General features: G+C 43.7%; 1 protein-coding gene across 1 annotated transcript in view; it reads right to left on the reverse strand.

Moving 5' to 3' along the window:
* LOC143286789 (chromodomain-helicase-DNA-binding protein 1-like) overlaps positions 1-17,914 on the reverse strand; it is a 49,761-nt gene that overhangs the window by 25,576 nt on the left and 6,271 nt on the right. Inside the window, exons 4-10 of the mRNA XM_076594574.1 lie at positions 15,926-16,055; positions 13,056-13,169; positions 11,223-11,376; positions 9,299-9,457; positions 6,499-6,594; positions 2,438-2,608; positions 1,335-1,448 (exon numbers count right to left, since the gene is read on the reverse strand). Of these exons, the coding sequence (XP_076450689.1) occupies positions 1,335-1,448; positions 2,438-2,608; positions 6,499-6,594; positions 9,299-9,457; positions 11,223-11,376; positions 13,056-13,169; positions 15,926-16,055 (938 nt within the window). The remainder of the gene's footprint in view (positions 1-1,334; positions 1,449-2,437; positions 2,609-6,498; positions 6,595-9,298; positions 9,458-11,222; positions 11,377-13,055; positions 13,170-15,925; positions 16,056-17,914) is intronic.

The following is a 17,914-nucleotide window of genomic DNA, read 5'->3' on the forward strand; positions in this document are numbered from 1 at the left end:
CAAAGTCTACGCTGAATAAAAAAACGTACAAATATGACTAAGTCGGTGCTGAATAAAAGGTATTTCATTGACAAAGGCAATAATCTGTGGAAAGACAATTTCTTACTTCTAGTCTTTAGAGGGAATGTTAGTAGAATTTGAGAGTGAATGCACAAATAAAAAAATGTCTAAAAATCTAATCTGTGAAATGTTATCTAAAAACTTAAGGTTGAAATGTTATCTAAAAACTTTTTGATAGTCTGAACATGAAATACATTTTTGTTTCAAGGATACTTATATTTACTGATGTTAGTAAGTAGAGATCTCCTACAAGAGAGAGAGAGACAGAGAGAGAGACAGACAGATAGAGTGAGACAGACAGACAGATAGACAGACGGAAACAGAAACAGAGACAGAGAGACAAAACGGAACACTAAGGGTGAACACTTAAAAAAACAAAATAAATCCAAACCAATGGAAACGGCCAATTGTGATCTAAACAAAAACTGCCAGCAGTGTTGATACACTTGCAAAAAGTATGCAATAAACTTTGCACACACACCATCTTCCTACACTCATTCATCCACCTATCCATATAGTGATGGCCTAGAGGCAACGCGTCCGCCTAGGAAGCGAGAGAATTTGAGAGCACTGGTTCAAATCACGGCTCAGCCGCCGATATTTTCTCCCTCTCCACTAGACCTTGAGTGGTGGTCTGGACGCTAGTCATTTGGATGAGATGATAAACTGAGGTCCCGTGTGCAGCATGCACTTAGCGCATATAAAAGAACCCACGGCAACAAAAGGGTTGTTCCTGGGCAAAATTCTGTAGAAAAATCCACTTCGAAAGGGAAAACAAATAAAACTGCATGCAGGTAAAAATACAAAAAAAAATGGGTGGCACTGTAGTGTAGCGACGCGCTCTCCCTGGGGAGAGCAGCCCGAATTTCACACAAAGAAATCTGTTGTGATAAAAAGAAATACAAATACAGAAAAAAAGCAACAACCAAATACAGAAAAAAAAGAAATACAAATACAAATATACATTAAAAAAAAAGATGAAAGACTGAACGTCCTGTAGACTTTTACGGCCATAGGGACGGTGAATTCAAATCAACTGTGTCTTGGGCTCAGTGTAGAAAGGCAGGGGCCAATCCTTGCCTTCTGCCATTTCAATCTTCCTGAACATAAGTCAGGTACCCATTCACATCTGGATAGAGAGAGAGGAAAATTAGAGAATACATATTCACACAAACATAAACACACACACACACAAACAGAAGGAATGGTGAAAAGACGTTAAACTAAAGAACGAACGAGTGCTTTCTGTGGTACTGAAACCACTGTCTGTGCACCTGCTTTGGTGCTGAGCAGGAAGACGAACGTCTCGTCGTTCTGGTTGAAGTTCTGGACAGCCAGGAATCGCTCTTCCCCCCTCACCGAGCCGTCCAAACGTTCGTAGGTAAAACCTGCACAGGGAAACCACGACATCCAATCACTCCGTGATATCAAAGTAATAAAATGAAAACGTGAACTCTGCCCCATCAATCTGCACCGATTCAGTGGCATTGCTCCCACGGCCGCTCATTCCAAGTTCCCCATACATGGCCACACCGGGGTTCGTCAGTTTCAGTTCCAGCGCCGGCTGTCAACATCTACCAGACACAGTTATTCCTGTGTGCAGCTGAGCAGAGGTAGACCATATTCATATGCCCATAAAAAAAGGTATGGTGTTCAAAGATAGTCCTATCTTATGACATCTGATGTTTCCACTGACGAGATGATAAATCAAGGTCCCATGTGCAGCTTCCATTTAACGCATGTAAAAGAGCCCATGGCAATATGCATGTGTGCATGTGTGCGTGTGTATATGCGTGTGTAAGCAGAAGTGCATGTGTGCTATGTCGATGACACATTTGTCTTGTTCAAAAGTCCTGATTTTAGTGCCCTGTGGTGTTGATATTTGTAACTGTTTCTCCATCCCTCTGTTGATGTTTAATTGTTAGCGCTCTGGGCCCATGTACTAAGGTGTATTATCAATGGTTTCTCCAATGCAATGGGAAATCATTTACAGCTTAGTCTTTCGTGAAGGACTATGACTCTCAAACTAGGAGGCAAAATTGCACTGGCTCTTAGTGCTGCAGCCTTAAGGGCTAGTTGGCCTTTGGGAACCATCCCAACGCCCACTGTCCTAAAACCCTCTTGACTGAGAGAGTGGGGTTTTAACATGGGCATGACACTCTCCATTATAATAAAATTCTAGCCTAGATAGTTGGGACGGCAGTTACCTCCTCTGCTGTCCTGATGGTCTAGTCGAACACAACTGACTATCATACACACATTATTATTATTATTATTATTATTATTGTTGTTGTTGTTAATTTCCATGTGGATTAATAAAGTGGTTTTGACTGATTTTGACTGATCTGTTGTTGTTATTATCACACCTGTCACTGACCTCGGTAGCCCAGGTAGTCCTGCACAATATCCAGCATGTGGGTCATCTGTGAGAAGAGCAGCACCTTGTGGCCACTGGCCTGCAGCCACTTCAGCAGGTGGTCGATCAGCACCAGCTTGGCACTCGCCTCCACCAGGTGATCCCCCAGCTCAAAGGGCTCTGGCTCCACACCTGTGTCATGTCAATACCGCATCGCTGTCAGTCAACACCTGTCTCACGTCAACACAGCATCGCTGTCAATCCTCACCTGTCTCACGTCAACACCGGTCTCATGTCAACACAGCATCGCTATCAATCCTCACCTGTCTCACGTCAACACCTGTCTCACGTCAACACAGCATCGCTATCAATTCTCACCTGTCTCACATCAACACAGCATCGCTATAAATCCTCACCTGTCTCACGTCAACACCTGTCTCACGTCAACATAGCATCGCTGTCAATCCTCACCTGTCTCACGTCAACACCTGTCTCACGTCAACACAGCATCGCTATCAATCCTCACCTGTCTCACGTCAACACAGCATCGCTATCAATCCTCACCTGTCTCACGTCAACACAGCATCGCTGTCAATCCTCACCTGTCTCACATCAACACCTGTCTCACGTCAACACAGCATCGCTGTCAATCCTCACCTGTCTCACGTCAACACAGCATCGCTATCAATCCTCACCTGTCTCATGTCAACACAGAATCGCTGTCAATCTTCACCTGTCTCACGTCAACACAGCATCGCTGTCAATCCTCACCTCTCTCACGTCAACACAGCATCGCTATCAATCTTCACCTGTCTCACTTCAACACAGCATCACTGTCAGTCCTCACATGAGTCACGTCAACACAGCATTGCTGTCAATCCTCACTTGTCTCATGTCAACACAGCACTGCTGTCAATCCTCACCTGTCTCACGTCAACACAGCATCGCTGTCAATCCTCACCTGTCTCACGTCAACACAGCATCGCTGTCAATCCTCACTTGTCTCATGTCAACACAGCACTGCTGTCAATCCTCACCTGTCTCACGTCAACACAGCATCGCTGTCAATTCTCACCTGTCTCACGTCAACACAGCATTGCTATCAATCCTCACCTGTCTCACGTCAACACAGCATTGCTGTCAATTCTCACCTGTCTCACGTCAACACAGCATTGCTGTCAATCCTCACCTGTCTCACGTCAACACAGCATTGCTATCAATCCTCACCTGTCTCACGTCAACACAGCATCGCTGTCAATCCTCACCTGTCTCACGTCAACACAGCATTGCTATCAATCCTCACCTGTCTCACGTCAACACAGCATCGCTATCAATCCTCACCTGTCTCACGTCAACACAGCATTGCTATCAATCCTCACCTGTCTCACGTCAACACAGCATTGCTGTCAATTCTCACCTGTCTCACGTCAACACAGCATTGCTGTCAATCCTCACCTGTCTCACGTCAACACAGCATTGCTATCAATCCTCACCTGTCTCACGTCAACACAGCATCGCTGTCAATCCTCACCTGTCTCACGTCAACACAGCATTGCTATCAATCCTCACCTGTCTCACGTCAACAGCACCGCTATCAATCCTCACCTGTCTCACGTCAACACAGCATCGCTATCAATCCTCACCTGTCTCACGTCAACACAGCATTGCTGTCAATCCTCACCTGTCTCACGTCAACACAGCATCGCTGTCAATCCTCACCTGTCTCACGTCAACACAGCATCGCTGTCAATCCTCACCTGTCTCACGTCAACACAGCATCGCTATCAATCCTCACCTGTCTCACGTCAACACAGCATGGCTGTCAATCCTCACCTGTCTCACGTCAACACAGCATGGCTGTCAATCCTCACCTGTCTCACGTCAACACAGCATCGCTGTCAATCCTCACCTGTCTCACATCAACACAGCATGGCTGTCAATCCTCACCTGTCTCACGTCAACACAGCATCGCTGTCAATCCTCACCTGTCTCACTTCAACACAGCATCGCTGTCAATCCTCACCTGTCTCACGTCAACACAGCATCGCTATCAATTCTCACCTGTCTCACATCAACACAGCATTGCTATCAATCCTCACCTGTCTCACATCAACACAGCATTGCTATGAATCCTCACCTGTCTCATGTCAACACAGCATCGCTATCAATCCTCACCTGTCTCATGTCAACAGCATCGCTATCAATCCTCACCTGTCTCATGTCAACACCTGTCTCATGTCAACACCTGTCTCATGTCAACAGCATCGCTATCAATCCTCACCTGTCTCATGTCAACACAGCATCGCTATCAATCCTCACCTGTCTCACGTCAACACAGCATCGCTATCAATCCTCACCTGTCTCATGTCAACACCTGTCTCACATCAACACCTGTCTCATGTCAACACCTGTCTCATGTCAACACCTGTCTCACGTCAACAGCACCGCTATCAATCCTCATCTCTCACGTCAACACAGCATCGCTATCAATCCTCACCTGTCTCACGTCAACACAGCATCGCTATCAATTCTCACCTGTCTCACATCAACACAGCACTGCTATCAATCCTCACCTGTCTCACGTCAACACAGCATCGCTGTCAATCCTCACCTGTCTCACGTCAACACAGCATCGCTATCAATCCTCACCTGTCTAACGTCAACACAGCATCGCTGTCAATTCTCACCTGTCTCACGTCAACACAGCATTGCTATCAATCCTCACCTGTCTCACGTCAACACAGCATTGCTGTCAATTCTCACCTGTCTCACGTCAACACAGCATCGCTGTCAATCCTCACCTGTCTCACGTCAACACAGCATTGCTATCAATCCTCACCTGTCTCACGTCAACACAGCATTGCTGTCAATCCTCACCTGTCTCACGTCAACACAGCATCGCTGTCAATCCTCACCTGTCTCACGTCAACACAGCATCGCTGTCAATCCTCACCTGTCTCACGTCAACACAGCATTGCTATCAATCCTCACCTGTCTCACATCAACACAGCATTGCTGTCAATCCTCACCTGCCTCACATCAACACAGCATCGCTGTCAATCCTCACCTGTCTCACATCAACACAGCATCGCTGTCAATCCTCACCTGTCTCACGCCAACACAGCATCGCTGTCAATCCTCACCTGTCTCACATCAACACCTGAGTCATGGCAACACAGCATCGCTGTCAATCCTCACCTGTCTCACCTCAACACAGCATCGCTATAAATCCTCACCTGTCTCACGTCAACACAGCATCGCTGTCAATCCTCACCTGTCTCACGTCAACACAGCATCGCTGTCAATCCTCACCTGTCTCACGTCAACACAGCATCGCTGTCAATCCTCACCTGTCTCACGTCAACACAGCATCGCTGTCAATCCTCACCTGTCTCACGTCAACACAGCATCGCTATCAATCCTCACCTGTCTCACATCAACACAGCATCGCTATCAATCCTCACCTGTCTCACATCAACACAGCATCGCTATCAATCCTCACCTGTCTCACATCAACACAGCATCGCTGTCAATCCTCACCTGTCTCACATCAACACAGCATCGCTATCAATCCTCACCTGTCTCACATCAACACAGCATCGCTATCAATCCTCACCTGTCTCACATCAACACAGCATCGCTGTCAATCCTCACCTCTCTCACGTCAACACAGCATTGCTATCAATCCTCACCTGTCTCACGTCAACACAGCATCGCTGTCAATCCTCACCTGTCTCACATCAACACAGCATCGCTATCAATCCTCACCTGTCTCACCTCAACACAGCATCGCTGTCAATCCTCACCTCTCTCAAGTCAACACAGCATTGCTGTCAATCCTCACCTGTCTCACCTCAACACAGCATTGCTGTCAATCCTCACCTGTCTCATGTCAACACAGCACTGCTATCAATCCTCACCTGTCTCACGTCAACACAGCATCGCTATCAATCCTCACCTGTCTCACGTCAACACAGCATCGCTGTCAATCCTCACCTGTCTCACGTCAACACAGCATCGCTATCAATCCTCACCTGCCCCATCTCAACACAAAACAAACGAAAACAAAAAACCCCACCAACCGTCAAAGAGATACGGGTGGTTGACACACTTCCGAAGTTGCATCAGGATGTTCATGAGACGAGTCTGGCCCGTGCCATAGGGGTTCTCAAAGGCTTCTGCAACACAGACAGACAAACGTATAAACACTCACATTTTGCAAAGACACATCGAGGTGTGGGTAGATGTGTGGGTGGGTGTAGGCAGGTGGGCGCGGGTGTAGGTGTGCATGTGTGTGTGCGTGTAGAGGTGGGTGGGATGAGTGACTTCAGATTAACTCACTCCAGACGATGGAACGCTATACTGTTCCTGACGTAAGGTAGCGTTCCGGACGACAGAACGCTATAGCAGTTCCGACAATTAAAATTTTTTCCACGTTTTCCTCATAACAATCGCAGCGACACCGGGCATTGCAAATGTGTCAAGGGTCGAATGGAAAGTTTCTTCATGAGATTCCGTAACAACGCACTCCACAGCGAGCCAGCGAGTTCAGAACCCCACACAACAAGCTAATCTGCATATGTATTGAAAATGGCATCGCAGGTGATACAAGTGGAAATTTTTGGAACAAACTAGATCATGACAGCGGCTTTTACCGCTGCTGAAGTGATTGAAGTGGTTCAAACTGAAGGTTTCAACATTGACAAAGATGATGAAGATGTTGAATAGTTTCAGTTTCAGTTTCAGTAGCTCAAGGAGGCGTCACTGCGTTCGGACAAATCCATATACGCTACACCACATCTGCCAAGCAGATGCCTGACCAGCAGCGTAACCCAATGCGCTTAGTCAGGCCTTGAGAAAAAAAAAGAAAAAAAAGGTGAATAAATAATAGATAAATACATTAAAAAAACAAACAAACAAAAAAAAAAACCCAAAAAACCCCTACTACCACTACTAATAATATGTATAAGGCGCAAAAACTTGATGAAGTCAACTATAAGCGTACATAAATAAGTAAATAAATAAATAAATAATAATTATAATATAAAAAAATGTTGAATAAACTATCTGCAGTGAAGAAAGCTACCAGCAAGTAGGTACTGATAGTGATTCAGCTTCTGAGAGCAGTGAAGAGGGAGGAGGGGTGGGCGTTCACACGACGTGAGGAAAGGGGTCAGTGGGTCAAGTACAGTGAGTTTCATTCAGTTACTTTATGTTTTGCATTTTCTGTGATTTTTTTTCCTAACCCTGACAAACGGGTCATCTGTAGGGAAAAGCACGGGAGAGAACTAGTCGTCCGGAGCGAGTTATGACGTGTGTGGTGGCCGAATGGTTACAGCGCTTGATTCTGGTCTGAGTTTACTGAGTTCGATCCCCAGTTTCAGCACACCTGGTCAGTTAGGGGTGCAAATTTTTCTGATCTCCCAGGTCAATGTACGCGCAGACCAGCTAGTGGTTGATCCCCCCTCGTGTGTATACGCACGCAAAAGATCAAAGACGCATGTTTAAAGATCCCGTAATCTATGTCCGTGTTCAACGGGATATGGAAACAATAACATACCCAGCATGTACATCCCCCAAAACAGAGTTTGGCTGCCTATATCATGGGATTAAAAGAACAACATACAGTTATACATGTAAAAAAAAAATGACATGTGCATGTGTGCGTGCGTGTGTGCGTGTGTGCACATGACTGAAGCCTGACTGAATGACACAGAAAACGAATGATGAACGCCTAAAGGCAGCTCTACCCATGTAGGCAGCCTGCAGTGCAAATGATTCCGTGTTTGTAAAGCTCTTAGAGCTTGGTCTCTGACAGAGGATGGGCACTATATAAGTATCCATTTCATACCATATCATATTACCAAAGCCACTCAGATGACACAGAAGAGGACACACCTTCTTCTTCTTCTGCGTTCACTCGTATGTACACAAGTGGGCTTTTACGTGTATGACCGTTTTTACCCCGCCATGTAGGCAGCCATACTCCGTTTTCGGGGGTGTGCATGCTGGGTATGTTCTTGTTTCCATAACCCACCGAACGCTGACATGGATTACAGGATCTTTAACGTGCGTATTTGATCTTCTGCTTGCATATACACACGAAGGGGGTTCAGGCACTAGCAGGTCTGCACATATGTTGACCTGGGAGATCGTAAAAATCTCCACCCTTTACGCACCAGGCGCCGTCACCGTGATTCGAACCCGGGACCCTCAGATTGACAGTCCAACGCTTTAACCACTCGGCTATTGCGCCCATCAGAGGACACACCAAAGTTCCATAAAGAGCAAAAATATCTAATCTTTTTATGATCTTATGAGTTATTACTGAAGCTCAGGTACCATTAAAAATAACATGTAGTTGTCATTCTCAAAAGTAACTAACGACCTGCGTAATAATTTGTAACAGGCTTACTGATGTCTTTCATGAGAATGGCCCTGCAAATTTATTTGATTAAAAAAAAAAGAAACGATGTTATAAGTATTACTGAAGCTCAGGTACCATTAAAAATAATATGTATTTATCATTCTCAAATGAATCTAACGACCTGTGTAATTGTTTGAAACACACTTACACATGTCTTTCATGACAATGGCCTTGTACAGTTATCTGGGGTTTTTTTTCATGATCTTGTAAGTATTACTGAATCTTAGGTACCATTAAAAATAACATGTAGGTGTCATTTTCAAATGTATCTAAAGACCTGCATATTCAACATTAAAGAACAATGAGGATAGGACAGTAAAGGATCAATAAAAAAAAAAACACACCATAGAGTGGTGACTCATTCACGTACAAGGGACACAATTTCAAGTCAATGCTGCTTAAAATTAATCTACCACTTCAGCCAGCACCTGCATAATCATTTGCTACAGGCTTACCGAAGTCTTTCATGAGAATGGCCTTGTACAGCTTCTTCTGTAGCTTGCTCAAACCGTGGTAAAGGACCACGTCTGATTTCTCGGGCAGGTCTTTCAGCACCCCGGATTTGGTTCGCCTCAACAAGTAGGGCTTCAAGAGGTTGTGAAGTTCTTCAACAACTGAAAAAAACAAAAAAAAAACAAAACAAAAAAAAAAAAAAAACACAAAGTTTCAAAATTGCACACTGCTATTATATGTCTATGTCAACTTTTAGTATACCGTTATGTCTATCCTTTAACTGTGATTATTACTGCATGTGTGTATGGCTGTGATAGTGTATGTATGATTTACTCCAAATTACTTTTTATGGGTTTCTGTTTTTGTTGTCTACTGTGATTACTGATTGCAATGATGGTTTGCCCTAGGTTGACATCTTAATATGGTTTATCTATATATATACATGTTGAATGACTGTGATTTTCTTGTGTTGTTTTTTTTCTGTTTTACACCACATATGAATTTCTCTTGTTGAGATAATAAAGTATTCTGTATTCTCAGTGAATGATTGATTTCGTTTTTACCTGATGATTGATATTACATAATAATCAAGGAAGGGAGCGAAGACTGTTCATTTATTTCTGTTTCAGGAGGAGGAATGGAGGGATTTTGTTTATGTCCCGTCACACATATCGGTGATTGAAGACATTCTGTTAAAGTATTTATGAATACATCTGAGTATTATCGGTTAGAAGGGGTGGGAGATGTGAATGAATGGAGGGTTGGGGGGAAACTGGGCATATGAGGGTGAAATGAGGGTGAAATTTGAAAAAATTTTCTGAATACAATTACAGGAAATTACTTAAAAGGACTTTGCAAAAGAGAAGTCGTTAAACTGACAAGTTAAACAACTGATAATGAATGCAAAAAGTCAAAAACATCAACGTTCTCAGTCACTTGAGAAGACACACTTTCATGTACATAAGGCTTCATCAAGCTACAGTCAAAAATTATATGCTTAATTGTCAGGTTACTAAAGCATACGCTCTTGACATTAGAACAATACTTGGTCCGTAATGAATTTAATAATAGTCTGAGAGCTAAACTCAGAATTGGTCTGCGAATCGGACGAAAGTCTGAGAGAGTCAACTGACGAGGTTTCAGACTTGAATTCAAGCACCTATAAAAGTCTCTTTCTAGTATATTGCATATTTCCTTGTATGACAATGGGCAATATACTTTTATACTATCTGTATGATTCTTTGCTCCCCTTTTTGCTGCCCTGATTGCTTGGTCGTTATAAAATTTCTGTTTCACCTGTGTCTTAGAATGTTGTGTTCTTCTTTCCAGGATGGTTTTCTTTTACCTGATGATTGATTATCACATAATAATCAAGAGAGGGAGTAAAAGATTAATCATTCATTTCTTATATCACTTGTGTCTAAGAATGCTGCATTTTTCTTACCTGAATGGTTTTCTTGTACCTGATGATTGGGATGTGTGTTGTGAACAAGGATGGGTGTAACCGTTATTCATTTGTTTTTACATCACTTACGTATCTGTTAATGAGCACCTGGATGAGCTCAATAAAATTTTCTATCTTAATTGAGTGTGTGTGTGTGTGTGTGTGTTCAGAGTGCGCACGTGTGTGTTCAGTGTGTGTGTGTGTGTGTGTGTGTGTGTGTGTGTGTGTGTGTGTCTGTGTGTGTGTTCAGTGTGTGTGTTCAATGTGTGAGTTCAGTGTGTGTGTGTGTGTGTGTGTGTGTGCGTGCGTGCGTGCGTGTACAAGTTCAGTGTGTGTGTGTGTGCGGGCGTGAACACATGTCTGCATGCAAGCACGCAACGTTTCTGTGTGAGCAAGTAAGAACCTGAGCAGGCGCACGTATGCATGCTGCTGTTGCATAGAACTACATCGCTTCAACAAACTACAGGAGGACCGTCACCCACTGTCTTTCTGTGAGCTGTTGTACTTTCCCACGAAGGAGTCAAGCCTTGAAGGTCTGAACTGCTTTCTGTCGATGAAGGCGAGAAGTGCGTAGAGCTCCCCAAGGTGGTTCTGGATAGGGGTGCCCGTTAACAGCACATGGCACGGGATGTCCCACTGCAAGGGGAATAACTTTGAATAGAACAGAATATGTCTTTATTTCCAAGTGTACCGGGGTCACAAGGAATATTGGGGGGGTGAGGGGGGGGGGGGGGGGGATAGTACATAACAAGGTATGAACATAAATCGAAAATCATACACAAACACAGATACATTAGAAATTAGGATACATACAAGTGCCTATCAATATAAAAACTTGTGCATACTCACACATGCACGCACTGCACACACACACACACACACACATGCGCGTGCTCACACACACACACACTTTTGAACAGAAGCCGCATATTACATGTGGATGGGGCTGATGACTAGATCTTCAGGTAGATGGTTGTTGATTACCAGTAGTCATATTGGGCACAAAAGCAGAGTGGTTAAAGTGTTGCGAGTTTCAATCCAACTTAAGGGTCCTGCGTTCAAATCCCGGTCTGGGCACCTGGTGGCTGAAGGGTGGTGATTTTTCTGATCTCCAGTGTCAACAGATGTACAAACCTGCTAATATCTGAACCCCCTTCATGTGTGTATGCATGCAGAAGATCAAATACGCACGTTACAGATCTGGTCATCCATGGTAGTGTTTGATGTGTTATGGAAACACAAACATACCAAGCATACACACCCCTAAAAATGGAGTATGGTGTGTGTGTGTGTGTGTGTGTGTGTGTGTGTGTGTGTGTGTGTGTGTGTGTGTGTGTGTGTGTGTGTGTGTGTGTGTGTGTGTGTGTGTGTGTGTGTGTGTGTGTGTGTGTGTGTGTGTGAGTGTGTGTGTGTGTGTGTGTGTGTGTGTGTGTGTGTGTGTGTGAAGCCACATCAATATTATTCAATAACAATCACGGAAGCAATGAGCATCAAATGTTGACAATGACTGTGTGCGCTATATGCACTAGCATGCACTCATCAACAGCAAGACATTTCACATCCAAGGCAAGAGATAACAAATGTAGCCCATCATCTGCCTCATCTAATGACTGTATGATTCCAGAGAAAGAAAAAGAAACATGGGCAAAGAAGCAGACAACTGTTGGTAAAAGGAAAGAAACAGGCAAAGGAAAAAAATGCACGAACACATGCACACGCGCACACACACACACACACACACACACAACCATTTTTAGGGGTGTGTATGCTATTTTGTTTTGCTTTTCGTGTGTGGTTTCATGTAACTTTGCATGCGTGTCTTAATATAAGCCTTGTTCAGGTTTAATTGACATTAACATTGATTCTGATTCTGATTCTGATACACACACACACCGCACACACACACACACACACACACATACACACAACACACACACACAACACACACACACATCACACACACACACACACAAAGAAAACCATGGAAAACCAGACAGGCTATGACCTGTTCCAGTGTGCGACACAGCATTGAGTCGTTGTTCTTCAGATGAAGACCTTCATCCACCACTGACACATACACACCTTCATACACATACACACAACACACTCACAACACACACATACACTACACACACACACCACACGTACCCAAACGCACACACACACACCACATACAAAACCAGATGGGCTATGACCTGTTCCAGTGTACAATACAGCAGAGAGTCACACACACACACACACACACACACACACACACACACACACACACACACCACACACACACATACACCACACAAAATCAGACAGGTAATGACCTGTTCCAAGGTGCGATACAGCAGAGAGTCGCTGTTCTTCAGTCTATGACCCTCATCCACCACCGCCACGTGCCATGACAGCGACTGGAGGAACAGGAAGTCTTTCAAGCAGATCTGGTGAATGAAAACAAAAACAACAACAACAACAAACAAAAAAAAAAAGGTCTTAATCAAAAACTTCAAAAGGTTTAAGACCCCCCGAAAACGGAGCATGGCTGCCTACATGGCGGGGTAAAAATGGTCATGCATGTAAAAGCCCACTTGTGTACATACGAGTGAACGTGGGAGCTGCAGCCCACAAAGGAAGGAGAAGAAGAACAGGTTGAAAGGTCCCATATTCAGCCATCAAGGCAGTGAATTAATATTCACTGTGTCCTGGGCTTGGTACAGAAGTGGGTCCCCATCCTCTCCTTCCACTGTTTTACCATTCTTCAACCAAAGTCAGATATCCATTTTGCACGTGGGCAGAGTGATGAGAAATTGGTAGAGGAGTGATGGCCTAGAGGTAACGCGTCCACCTAGGAAGCGAGAGAATCTGAGCGCACTGGTTCGAATTACGGCTCAGCCGCCGATATTTTCTCCCCCTCCAATAGACCTTGAGTGTTGGTCTGGACGCTAGTCATTTGGATGAGACGATAAACCGAGGTCCCGTGTGCAGCATGCACTTAGCGCACGTAAAAAAAACGCATGGCAACAAAAGGCTTGCTCCTGGCATAATTCTGTAGTAAAATCCACTTCGATAGGAAAAACAAATAAAGAAGCTGCATGCAGAAAAAAAAAAGAAAAAAAAAAAAGGGTAGCACTGTAGTGTAGTGACGCGCACTCCCTGGGAAGAGCAGCCCGAATTTCACACAGAGAAATCTGTTGTGAAAAAAGGAAATACAAATACAAATAAATAAAGTGCCTTTCTTTAGGACACAGCACCATGTCTTCCTCTTCTTCTGCATTCGTGGGCTGCAACTCCCACGTTCACTCGTATGTGCACGAGTGGGTTTTTTACAAGTATGACCATTTTTACCCCCACCATGTTGGCAGCCATACTCCGTTTTCAGGGGTGTGCATGCTGGGTATGTTCTTGTTTCCATAACCCACCGAACGCTGACACGGATTACAGGATCTTTAACATGCGTATTTGATCTTCTGCTTGCGTGTACACAAGAAGGGGGTTCAGGCACTAAGCAGGTCTGCACATATGTTGACCTGGGAGATCGGAAAAAAAAATCTCCGTCCTTTACCCAACAGGCGCCGTTACCGAGATTCAAACCCAGGACCCTCTGATTGAAAGTCCAACGCTTTAACCATTGGGCTATTGCGTCTGTCACAGCACCATGTCGAAACAGGGCCTTGAACCCTGATCACCCGTGAACACTGGATCAGCAGTCCAACACCTGATTCTGTTACACACATCTAATCTAGGAAAATACAATGATGGGCGCAATAGCCGAGTGGTTAAAGCGTTGGACTGTCAATCTGAGGGTCCGGGGTTCGAATCACGGTGATGGCGCCTGGTGGGTAAAGGGTGGAGATTTTTACGATCTCCCAGGTCAACATATGTGCAGACCTGCTAGTGCCTGAACCCCCTTCATGTGTATATGCAAGCAGAAGATCAAATACGCACGTTAAAGATCCTGTAATCCATGTCAGCGTTCGGTGAGTTATGGAAACAAGAACATACCCAGCATGCACACCCCCGAAAATGGAGTATGGCTGCCTACATGGCGGGGTAAAAACGGTCATACACATAAAAGCCCACTCGTGTGCATACGAGTGAACGCAGAAGAAGAAGAAGGAAAATATAACAATAAATGGGTGTTTTATCTTCAAATCATTTTGACAACGACATAAACCATAGCACTAATCACATTTTTAGACGTAGAATTTAACATGTACCCCCTGAGAAGGTGAAGGTTAGTTCACAACTGTTTTAATCACACTAGTGGTTGTAAATTACATACATACTCAGCTGTATAGATTATGGAATCAAACATAAATTCCAGCCATCAAAAGTTTCACCTGGGAAGATGAAGGTTATTTTTTTAAACTATTTTGATGATGACATTCACAGTAATAGTTACATCTTTAACATGTGGTGAGGTAGGTTTTGGGAAAAAGCAACAACTTACGTTGAAAAAAAAAACATGTCTCTTTCCCACTCTGTGTGACTGCACCCAAACCACTGAATTAAATTAAATTAAATTAAATTATGGTGCTTAGAACCTCGCGACCACTAAGGCCACCTCAAGGCTATCGCCACATTAATAACTACTACAAGGATAAAAAAAACAAAAAAAACACAATTAAAACGAGTCACCACTTCAAACTTTCCACTCCAAAGTTTAAAAAAAAAAAAATTCCATAGTTTAAAACCTTCAAATCTGGTTAAAAATGTTCACTTCTTTTAAGAAGTCCATCAGCGCCCACAGAGGGAACCAAAACCACTAAGCCACCACTCTATGACACAAGCTCTGACCAAAAACATCATGAAGTTCTTAGTCAGGTTAGTCTTTAGAAGGTACATAAAAACCCTTCAATAACTTCATACAACAATTCTCAACCACACTGTGTCCCGCAAGTGTGTAAAAAACAAAAAACTTATCAATTAAAAAAATTCTAGATGCATTAAACCTGTGCATACAAGAAGTTAGCAAAACAGGTAAGCACATTGTGGTCACATACAGACACAAGAGGTTCATATGAAAAACAAAAACATGTGGATCAGAAAAACAAAATACCCCCAAAAATGCCTGATGGAAAAAGAGGAGATGGTACCCACATACAAATTCACACAGACAAGACCACACACATTTACTTCATTTTCATTGCTCATTAATCCAACAGAACAGCAGTCAATGAACACACATATAGTATACCTCATATGTTGTGACCAGAACATCAAAGCAGTATCCCAATCCATTCCTGGATTTCTTGATGGTCTGAGAAATGTTCGCCCTCGTCTCTTTGTCACCAATGAATGCCTTCACTTTCACCTTTGGTGCAAACCTAAAACACAACAAAAGTCAAAGATAACTTCATCTACCTAACATCATCCTCCGTTTTTATCAAATCCATGAAAACATCATCCTACCCTCCCAAATTTTGTAACTTGGAACGGAAAGAAAAATGGTACTGGAAAATAGATTACCAGTGAAGTTGAGGACTGACTGCTGTACCATGACAGAAATGTTCTCTAAGTCCACACAGGACACAGTGACATGCATATATGTCCATGTGCTGCAGCCCAAATGACAGTTCTGCCAGACTACTGCCACTTCCTCAACCAGAGGGTGTCAGCCTGGCCTACAGAGACCATGACACTGGACATCTTTGTCTCTGTGGAGAGTCTTTCCCACACTGCCGAGAGTCTTTCCCACACTGCCGAGAGTCTTTCCCACACTGCTGAAACTCACTGCCGAGAGTCTTTCCCACACTGCCGAGTCTTTCCCACACTGCCAAGACTCACTGCCGAGTCTTTCCCACACTGCCGAGAGTCTTTCCCGGCTTTCCCACACTGCCAAGAGTCTTTCTCACTCTGCCGAGACTCACTGCCGAGAGTCTTTCCCACACTGCCGAGAGTTTTTCCTGGCTTTCCTAAACTGCCAAAAGTCTTTCCTGGCTTTCCCACACTGCTGAGAGTCTTTCCCACACTGTCGAGACTCACTGCCAAGAGTCTTTCCCACACTGCCAAGAATTTTTCCCGGCTTTCTCACACTGCTGAGAGTCTTTCCCACACTGCCAACTTCATCAGTCAGCAATGTTTAGAATGTTCACCATACCATATAGGTAGGCTCTCAAGGGCTGACCAGCATGTTGGATTTATACAAAGGTTTGGCATCTGCTCCCTTTTTTTCCTTTAAATTCCAAAGCAGATGTGAGGTAGTTTTATGGATCAGTCTGTATAATTTGATTCTTCTGTGAAACTGAAACTACTGCGTTCAATGAACAAGTAGTGAAGTGAACCTTCTGCTTGAATTGTTTATTTTGTAAAAGTTTTTACATGCATTTGAGAAATGACATGTTAAAATTGTCAAGATTACCCTACACACCCAATAAATGAATAACAAATCATTCTCCCACACTTAAAAAGCATAACGTTTAGAGCAAAATGAAATAAAAACAATGACTAAATGGAACACAAAAGAGGAACAGATTCCTAACTCTGACAAACCACACAGAGATAAACTTCTCTTGCGAACATGTCACCCCAACTCTTACAGCTGATTGAGAACTGTATCGCACAACACTGGTCTTCAACTTGTCCTTTTACCTCCCTTGTACATAAGCTTGATTTAATGTTCTTTCATTTGTACCCACTTAAGACGGGCGCCATGGCCGAATGGTTAAAGCGTTGGACTTTCGATCTGAGGATCCCGGTTCGAATCACGGTGACGGCGCCTGGTGGGTAAAGGGTGGAGATTTTTACGATCTCCCAGGTCAACATGTGTGCAGACCTGCCAGTGCCTGAACCCCCTTCATGTGTATATGCAAGCAGAAGATCAAATACGCACGTTAAAGATCCTGTAATCCATGTCAGCGTTCGGTGGGTTATGGAAACAAGAACATACCCAGCATGCACACCCCCGAAAGCGGAGTATGGCTGCCTACATGGCGGGGTAAAAACGGTCATACACGTAAAAGGACCACTCGCGTATATACGAGTGAACGTGGGAGATGAAGCCCATGAACGCAGAAGAAGAAGAAGAAGTACCCACTAAAAATGTTAATAAAAATTTTTTTTTTTAAATCAGTCTAAATAAAGACAGATCTTTGAAATTAAAAAAAAAAGAAAAGAAAAGAAGATGGCTGATAATAAAGTAAATAAATTACGACAAAAAAAATGACACATAAAGAAACTCTTTCAG

This window comes from Babylonia areolata, chromosome 10 (genome assembly GCF_041734735.1).
Source record: "Babylonia areolata isolate BAREFJ2019XMU chromosome 10, ASM4173473v1, whole genome shotgun sequence".
NCBI lineage: Eukaryota > Metazoa > Mollusca > Gastropoda > Neogastropoda > Buccinidae > Babylonia > Babylonia areolata.